General features: G+C 28.6%; 2 protein-coding genes across 3 annotated transcripts in view; one reads left to right on the top strand and one right to left on the bottom strand.

The window, feature by feature from the left end:
• LOC139099458 (chymotrypsin-2-like) overlaps positions 1-9962 on the top strand; it is a 161840-nt gene that overhangs the window by 122976 nt on the left and 28902 nt on the right. The window lies entirely within an intron of this gene.
• On the bottom strand, positions 2754-4870 carry LOC139099347 (uncharacterized). The gene is made up of 2 exons (XM_070651778.1): positions 4688-4870; positions 2754-4223 (listed from the first exon to the last, which is right to left on the bottom strand). The coding sequence occupies exons 1-2, from the start codon at positions 4699-4701 to the stop codon at positions 3347-3349; spliced, it is 891 nt and encodes a 296-aa protein (XP_070507879.1). The 5' UTR covers positions 4702-4870; the 3' UTR covers positions 2754-3346.

Genomic DNA, 9962 nt, shown 5'->3' with positions numbered 1-9962 from the left:
AATTCTAATTAGTCGATGAAAGAAATTATCAAAATATTCAAAAATTCTAAAAACAGATGCTTTTGAAACCGGACAGATCAGGGGCTTAGCCATATATATATGGCTTGTAAAAATAGAGAGGATGTTTTGGAATTTTCTTTCCAAAAAACTCTAGGGAATTGAAAAGTTTTTCCAAAAAATTGATATGCAGCTCCTTTACCCTGAATATGCCAATGATAATTAGGTCTAATCTAGATCAAAAATTTGGAATTGATTAATCATCTTTTGATAATTTTTGATCAGTCCACATTCTTGATCTAGATCTGTGTATTCATATCCTAATAATTTAGGTTCAATTGAATATTTTGATAATAACTTTTATTTATGATAAGAGAATTTAATACGAAACAAATACGAAAATTAACAAAGAGATACGATGAAAATTTTATAGACATGATAATAACAAATGTATACTTGTAGTATACTCAGAAATATAAAATTTATAAATTTTTAGCTTTTTAAGGAAAAATTTTAGATGAACAAAAAAATAAAATAAAAAAATAAATTTTTTTGAAATTTTTAATTATTAAGAAAAAATATTCTGTAAATTTAGAGAATTTAAATAATACAAAACAAAAATTGAATGAACAAATAAGTAAAATAAAAAATGAGCAAATATTGAAAAAGTTTTTTAATTTTATTCTAATAATTCACCTTTAGGTCAAACTAACAGCAAAACTACAAAACAACCTCAAAAATTATAACTGCGACTAGCAAAATAAATTTTATCAAACTTTAATTTTTTTCCTTCTTTTTCCATTTTAATTACGTAAATCTTCCATCATTTTTCTTCTTCCTTATTTTTTCTGTTCTTATTCATTTATTATATCAAAATGGGGAAAGTTTATGGAGTGAGAAAAAAATAACAAGTCAAAAAAAGAAAAAGTTTTGGAATGGGGTGAGTCAATGTGGATGAGAAAAATATAAAGAAATTGTTATTGCGCAATGGACTGGATAAAAATGCTTGCTTTTTCGTCCTTGTGGAAAAATTCTGTGAATAATTTGTTCAAAATTTGTGAAACATAATTCTAATAATATTGACTAAAATTGAGCAAAACCTTGCCAAAACTTGAACAAAGCTTGACTAAAACTGAGCAAAACTTGACTAATAAAAATGTGCAAACCTAGACTGTAACTGAATAAAATTTGACTATGAAATTGAGAAACTGTAACTGAATAAAATTTGACTATGAAATTGAGCAATACTTAATTCAAATTTGACAAAATCTGAGCAAAACTTAAAGAAAATTGGGAAAAATCTTGACAAAGAGTGAACGAAACTTGTTAAAATAGAGCAAAATTGAACAAGGACTCAGCAAAACTTGGTAACATTTAATGCAAAAAAAAATGTAGCAATTTTTCGAATTTCTATCCCTCATTTTCCCATCCGCTTGACTTAACTTCAGTAATTTCCACCATCCTCAAAAGATACAACAGAGAAGCGAGAAGAGATTCATTAGCTCAATCGATGCCAATCAGACAATATTTATTAATCGTACGACTCGAAAATGAGCAGCAACGAATGAAAGAAAAAAAAAACTTTAAAAAAAGTTTCTTGATTGTCTTTTCAATTTTCCAGTCCAAATAGATTTTTTCTTCTTTTTCTAATCAAGCTTTTGTGTACATTTTTGCCGTTTCCAATGACTGTGACTGATTAATTCTTGTTCTGGCAATTGCAATGTTCTTCAATACGCAATCACTTGTCAAATGAGAAATTTTGCTTTTTTTACTTAATTTAAAGGAAAAGGAAAATTAATAACAGCAACAATGTTGACTTGTTGTTGGTGTAGAGATTTGTTGCGGACCGCCTACATGCGCAATGGATGTACGATAATGTACTGTGAGATTGAGAGAATTAAGATTATTTTGCTAGATTTTCATGAGTATCGTTGATGAAATAAAGAATTGGTATCGTGATGGAACTTGTAGCGCCACCTATGAACCAAAATGTGTAAATTTAAATCTAGTCCAGAATTTTTAAAATAATTCTGAACGAAATTTTTAAAAATCTATTTCAAACCAGATTGTGAATATTTATTTGATATTTGATATTTTATTTTCATTTTAAATATTTACAAATATTTTGTAAATTTATGCTCTTGTTTCGATATTCTTCAGGCATAGGATGATACTTAACATCTTTTCAATTTTATTCATAATAAAAGCTTGTAGCTCCTTTTCCTATTTTTCCAGCTAAATTTCATATTCCTAAATTCATATTTATTAAATTTCATACAGAACCGTCCAGAGCTCCAATTTCATCTTGATTTTGTTCATTAAGCAGTTCTATATTTCCACTAGAGCATAAAATTTGTAATAAAACACGATGAATGACAAGATTCTTACCGATGATTTTCATATTTCAATACCAATAATTCAAATGATTCCAAATTATGAAGAATATTGTAATTTTTGCAATATTTATTAAGGACGTAGACTTTGTCAATATTAAATTCTGTTAATTCGGTAATAAAGACCAACACTTTAGAGAAATATAAAAATTAATTTCGTTACAGATAAGAGGCTATTCACTTATTACATTTATTACATAAATACAAGGGGGATGATTGAATCTGATGGAAGTTCCGAGAATTCATCTAAAATGTAATAAGTGAACGATCCTTAATGCAATAACTTTTTAAAGTACACATTATTGACCTTTGAAAGACTCATTAATTTAATTATAAAGATGCTCAGCAACTGAAAATCATGAATGTTAAAAAAATCATTTTTTTTTTTATTTATTCAAGTTTTATTAAATTTGTTACAAAATGTTATACATTATTAATTGCACAATGGCACAATTTGACAGTGAAGTAGCAAGATGAAGACAATAGACTAGCTATAGTCCTGTCCTTAAGTATGGCACAACAATGCAACAATGCTTGCTTATTTTATTATTAGTTTATCTTTAATTATTTATTTATTCATAAAGTCGTTAATTTATTACCCGAACAGACAAAAAGCATTCTCATGAGTATAGAATTCATATGAACAAGTTCGTTTGGGCGAGTATGCTCATTGTCCGTTAGGGTTACATTCTCGCTTTAGTGGAGGTTTAGTAAAAATAATAGTTTCCTAACATAAAATGTAAAAGATCTCTATTTAATATTATAATTGTGAGCTTTATATAAAAGTCGTTGAACTTATCCGACTTTAGTTCACGCCTATGCTGTAATCAGCATAATATTTAATTAATTTCCTAGCCATCAACATCCCTAGTAATCAACACATCATGATAGGGAATTGATGATGCATTTGAGGATATTCTGGAGCATCCACATCTCCTAAAATCCTTTCGTTCTATCTAAAATTCACCTGCGTTCATACCCTTTGTAATTTTCTCTATTTTATTATCAAGAGCTTCAACTTTATCGAGTAATGTCCAGTAAATCTTCTCATTTAACCCAGTCAAGTAGTCATTAACCTTATCAAATCTTGATCCGAGTGTATAGCTGTCTTTAAATCCCGAGCTTACAAATTTGGTCTTAAATTCAGCAAATTCACCTTTAAAGTTCTTAATTTCTCCCTTTTCAACGCCTGCTTCAAGTTTCTTTAAATGTTCATCCAAATTCATAAATTCTGAACTCTTGCATTTATTTTTAACGACCGGAATGAGCGAATTGACACTTTTTGTGCTATTTTCTGAAGCATTGTTGATACACTTGTTAGAGCCAAGATACAACCATGACAAGTTTTTCAAATTGTCGAAAACATTTGGATGAATATGAAAGATTTTATTGCCATGGAAAGAAATGTACTTAAGTTTTGGATTAAAATGGAACAAGCCGTCTTCAAGAACCTCAATTTCACATTCATGCAAAATAAAATGAACTAACTTAATGAATGGCTTTAAATCAGTTTGATGGATTTCCTTAGTACCCCCACCCCAAATAGCAATAGCCCTAAGATTTGGAAACAATTTGTCCATTCCTTGTGGAAAGTACTTGACAGTTTTGTTCAAAAAATACACTGCACCAATATCCTTGCCTGCTTTACCTAAAGCATGCTTTCCAGTAACTTCATCGATGTTTGCAGACTGTCTTGAAAAAATATCGAGGTCATATTTTGAGTCACAGTAGTAAAGATCACCAACAGCTTCAAAATAAGCGGATGCGTACTCGCATTCAATATTTAGTGATGATAAGCGCTCTATTAATGGAAATAGAAGGCAAATGATGAACCTAAAATGGAAAAAAAGATAAGAAAAAAGTTTTGAATTAAATATTTTGGAAATTAAAAGCAACGGATGGACATTTCAAAAAAAATGACATATTTCAAATTTATTTATTTTTTTTTTCTAAAAATTGACTTATTTTTTATCAATTCTTGTGTTTAATTTTTTTTTAATTTAATAACTTTTATTTTAGTAAAATTAAAAAAAAATTTAAAAAAATTTATATTAAAATTTAAAAATAAAAATTAATAATTTTAATAAAAATATGGTTATTTTTAATTTTCAATTTTCAGTAAATTTAAAAAAAATTATTTTAGAAAATTTTAAAAATTAAGAATTAAAATATTGACAATTAAAAATTAAAATGTTAGTAAGTTAATTGATAAATTATATTATATTTTTATTAAATTAAATATTCAGCTGTTTAAAAAAGCTAATTTACAGATTTAATTAAATGTTTATTAAACTTACCAAAAGAATTTCATTGTTTGTAGCGACTTTGCTCCTCTTCTTTACAAAATGTCTCGTTGCTTTAAACAATTTTACAGATCGCTCCAATTTGATAGTATTAAAAGCAATAACTCTCACTTCCTGTGTATATTATTTTAAGAATTATAAATCTCCACTGATTTTATGCAACGTCTTATTGTTCTAACGATTCTAAGAAGAGTGAGCGCAGCATATGTGGAAAAATTAATCTATAAAAAACTTTTTACTCTCTCCGCTCTAAATTTAAAATTTTAAAAAATTTTATTAGTTTTTATTATAAGGATCACCCTGTTCTTTTCCATAATAAGCAGTTATGAAGTAAAGACATAATGAGGATGAAATTATTTTTTGAACGATGAGCAACGGTTATTGGACATCATTGGCTTAATCAAGGACGGTCTATTCAAGGGAGTTTTGGGGGTTAACCCGCGCCTCCCCACATTTTGGAAAAAATATATTTTATCTATTAATATTTTTTTTAAAGAAACACAAAATTTTTAAATTTTCACAAATCATACAAAAATATTTCAAACCAAACCGATTGTGATAGACTGGAGTTAACTAGCAGCAAAGAGACCTATTTTAGGTATCTTAGTGGGCATTGTAATATGAAAGCAAACTCTTTGTCTGTCAGGGGTTCTGATCCATGTTGGATTAAGAAACGGATCAAGAGTCTGAAGTTTAAAACGAATAGTAGAAACGAGAGCTACGATCCAAAAGCATAGAGAGGAGAAGACCCAGGTATCCTTTCCTAAAATTAGAAAAATGTTGTTACAAACATTCTTTAAAATTTAATTTTTTTTTTTTATTTTATTTGATAATTTTAATAGGGCTTGAACCCGGACTTCAAAAATGAAAATGTTCAGAATTTGTCAAAAATTCCCATATTTGTATAGAGTTTTCGACTTGAAAAATCGGGACATTTTGAGACTTTGACGGGACACAGCAGCAAGTCTGAAAAGTACAGCAGCGTCCCGGCAAAAATACAGCAGATGGCCGACCTAAATTTTAATTACTCCTGCTACATCATTTATAATCAAAAAGAAATGCATTACAATTTATATGCAGAGAAAAAATCACTCCGGACGCTAATGTCGACAAATAAATGACAATAAAGATTCACTCAGAAACATTACAGCAAGAAAAGAACTAAGAATTTATAATTATTAAACATTTTATTTCCTTTTCATATTTTACATCTGGTCAGATCCTAACTTCTTGTTTTTCAGTAGTTTAACAAGTATCCATGAAACTCAGCTTTTGGAGTTTCTTGACTGACTCTTTCATCTCGTTCACACTTTTGAGTTCAATTTCAGAAAAATGTCTGAATTGTTTTGTTGATACGGCATTGTTCTTCAGAACTAGCCATCTTTGTGGTTTTTTGTGGCATTTTTACGCACATTTATGTGTTGTCTCTGAAGGTAAGATATCTCAAGAAGTTGTAGTAAAAGACAATGGTTCTCTTTTTATTTGAAAGTTCTTCTGACATTTGTGATGAATTTTCCTGACTTTGATTTTGATTGTCTCCAATTATAACCCATGTTTCATCAATAACAGTTTTTAATTCATGTTGTGCATACTTAAGGAATTGCTGGTGTATTAAGTTTTTAGTATTAGAGATGCATTTAATCAGAGCCTCATTTGTAGGTATGTGAATTTGAGGATGCACACCTACATGCTGCACAAATGTTAATATAGTTTCATCATTATCATTTACTGATAAATTTAAAACTAATTTTGTTAGTTTTATTGTAAATGAATCTTCATCGAATACGGTGTTGTCAAATGAATCAAATGGAGCTTTGTATTTTCCTTTTATTGATATGTCTGGATAGGTTAACCTTAGGTTTTTATTAATTGCACTAAAAATATAAGAAAATTTATTTGTTATTCTCATTTGTTCACTAAAATTTAGAAAAGGATTTTGAGATTTTATCCACAAAAACCAGAACAATCTGAAGATTTTTTATGGATTTTGGATCAACCTTCATTAAATAATAAGCTGATTGTCAGATTCACGTAAGGATGTAAGATTTCCATATCTATTGTGTCTTTAACTTACCATATTTGATAATTTTCTAATCCAGTTATTACAATTGATGAAAATTCAACATTATTTAAACATTCTGCATTCATATCCTTTCCAAGAATCTTGTCGACGAGCAAATATCCAAGTTTGTGATGATCAAATTTCATTTCTACTTCTGTGCTATCAATACATTTATTCAGAGCTAAAAAGATAAATTAAAAAGATGTTAAAAATCAATCTAAGCATATTGTTAAGAGTGCGGAACTGATAAATCATATCTTCATCAATTTTGTGATCTTTTTCAATTGCACATCCTCCCACTCTAAGGGAGTCAATTTTTACTTATTATGTTTTGCAAAATTGAAATTTTTAGACCCCATCCTTTCCTTCTATTCATATTATATTAATTTCTCTGTGCAATGTTGCAGCTTTTTGAAACGAAAATCGAAATTTTATTCATAGACGCTTGAACTTTTCCTTTGGAAACACGTCTTTTTGAACTTTTCAAGTATATACTACAATAATCCTGTCAACTCTATCTTAAAACACTATTAAAGCAATGCAATGTATCACAGTTGACCTCTAACACCAGTTAGGTAAGTTATACACATTTTGAAAAGTTCTTTTAAATTTAATCCAACATTAAAATATTCCTTTAACCTTTTGGAATAATTTATTTATCCCAGCACCAGAATAACAAGAAAAAAATTGCAAAAATACTTACGAGCTGCACTAGCCAATCTAAATGCAATAAACCACAAAAACACTGCAATTTTTATGTTCTTCTTAATCATTTTTATTTTTTTATAATTTTGAACTTTTATCCTTTAATCCTTTTAATCACTCTATTAATGAAAACTATTTTTTAAATTTTCTAGTTTTTTTTTTTTTGCAAAATAATTAATAATTCAGAGATTGATTGTAACACTTCAACGGCTCGATATACATTAAATATTTTTGACTTCGGCGCTCTCAGTACATATTCTGGTTTTTTATTCAATATCAGTCGCAAGTACGTCAATGGGTTAACAATTTATCAATTATCTCTGTTTTTAACGAGATCCGTGACTGAATAGTCATCAAACCAGAGACCAATTATGCGAATTGGTTGCGTAAACGCCAATGCAGATTATTGATATCAATATTGAAATCTGGTGATCAGGGAATTGAAAAATTCTCACGGTAAGAGTTCAGATATCAAAAAAAATACACGCAGTGTCTGTTTTTGGGTGAAACACGATTTACGTCAATTGTGAGCATTTAGGGTGATAAGAATTAAAACAGACATTCGCGAAAGCATCACGAAATAAAAGTTTGAGTAACAAATATTTGTGGACAAAAAGTATGTGATCACATATCATTGGAAATTTGAAAAGTGAAGGCGTAAGTTATATTTGCGTGTAGATAAGTAAATAAATATTTAGTGAGATTTCGTTGTTTTTAATTGAAAGATCACATAACGATGTTGAGAAGGTCGTGCGTAAAAGTTATATATCGAGAATTTATTTTAGCGGAAATTGTGTTAAACAAGAACAAAAATAAATCGATTCATTAAGAATAAAGCGTCACCATTGAAATAGATTTGATTTATCACGATCGCGATCTCTGCTCAGTTTGCATATTAACACCTGGATACAGATTTTAAGCCTTTTTTACGCAGTGTGCTTTCCAGATGAAATCTTGATTACTATTACTAAAATAGTGATTTTAGTTTGTCAAAAGATGAAAATTTTGAGAAGCAATGAATTACAAAAAAAATTAATCATCACGTGTTGAAGATTCAATAGCTGAATTATCATCAATGAATTAAAAATGTAGTAAGTAGTAGTAATGATAAAATTGAAATGTGATACTAATAATGTGTACAATAATGAAACACTAATCATCTAATTTGTTATTTTAATATTTTGTGAAGAAAATTGTTTGCCTTAAAGTTATACAATAGCAGTAGAAGTCATAAATTCTTGTGAGACAGGCCGAAACTAAAAGTTTGTTCTTATCATTGATAACCCTTAGGAGTGCACTCCTATATCAATTGATAACTTATTGTAAAAAACATCAACCGTCATCTTCGTGCTACCTCCAATGTCCAGATTTGAGTGTGTGGCGGGTTCTAATAGTCTCAATTGTAATTCAAAACCTCTAGAAGTATTTTAAATAAAATAATACAATTTTTTTCATTTACCCTTTTAAATTTATTAAATAAAATAAATTATAACTAACATCCAATTTTAATGGCTTAAAACTTAGTTAAATATTTTGAGATCCTCTTCATGTCTTCAGAAGACTTAAGTATCAACTTATCAAATTCCGTATCCAATTCCGATTTGTTTGATTTCAAAGCTCATAAAACTTTATCAATCAGTTGATTTGCATATTTCAATATTAAATCATCAAAAAATGATGGAACTTCCGAAATACATTTTTGAAGTGCCTCATTGCTAAGGCCAATTTTAACCTTGTCTTGAATTTTGGCACTTGTTACATTTTTTATTACATTATTGCTGTCTAATTTAACTCCAATATTAACATTCGGTAATTTTAATGAAAATTTATTTTCATGATGATACGAGTCTTTGTAATATCCAGACACTTGAAGCTCTGAAAAGATTAAAACATTCCAACTTTGATGATCCCTAGAAATGAAAGAAAAAAATTAATTTATTAAAGAGTTAAAAAGTTTTGTTTGACTAACTTTAGCCCGCCCATACAAAGCGTAAGCCAATCAGAGATGAGATGAAACTTTGAAAGCACTATTTGAAAATAGTTTGGGAATCCGTGGTTAAATGTAAATTGTGAGGTAAACTAAAACATTTATGAGAAATTAAATTTAATTAATTAACGAATATTGGAATTTTTAAGAGTTAATGAACAGAATGACTCAACTTGTTACGAATTCTCGATGGAAAAAATTATCTGTATTTAAACTGGCACTAAATCTTAGACCTGTCGGTCATTGATTACAGAATAATTGAACGGATCTTAAGATGGAAAACTTTTAAACTTCAACTATGCTTCTATTTACCAAAATGACGTACCATCTTATTGATGTGCCATAAATAATGCTTAATTGTGCCGTAAACTATGAAAATAGATGAAAATTCACCCAAAGACTGACTTGACTCTGACTTAAAGGTAATTTTTTAAACTTTGTATAAGGTCAGAGTCAAGCCGGTCAGGGCCGGATTTTCCAAGGATTTTCGACGGTTTTTGTGCCTTGTGTTTTTC

The sequence above is a fragment of the Chironomus tepperi genome, unplaced genomic scaffold, assembly GCF_022539635.2.
Source record: "Chironomus tepperi strain 1889 unplaced genomic scaffold, CSIRO-AGI_Ctep_v1 contig_467, whole genome shotgun sequence".
NCBI lineage: Eukaryota > Metazoa > Arthropoda > Insecta > Diptera > Chironomidae > Chironomus > Chironomus tepperi.
Note: the sequence above shows the minus strand (reverse complement) of the source record. Positions and strands in the feature narration are given on the sequence as shown.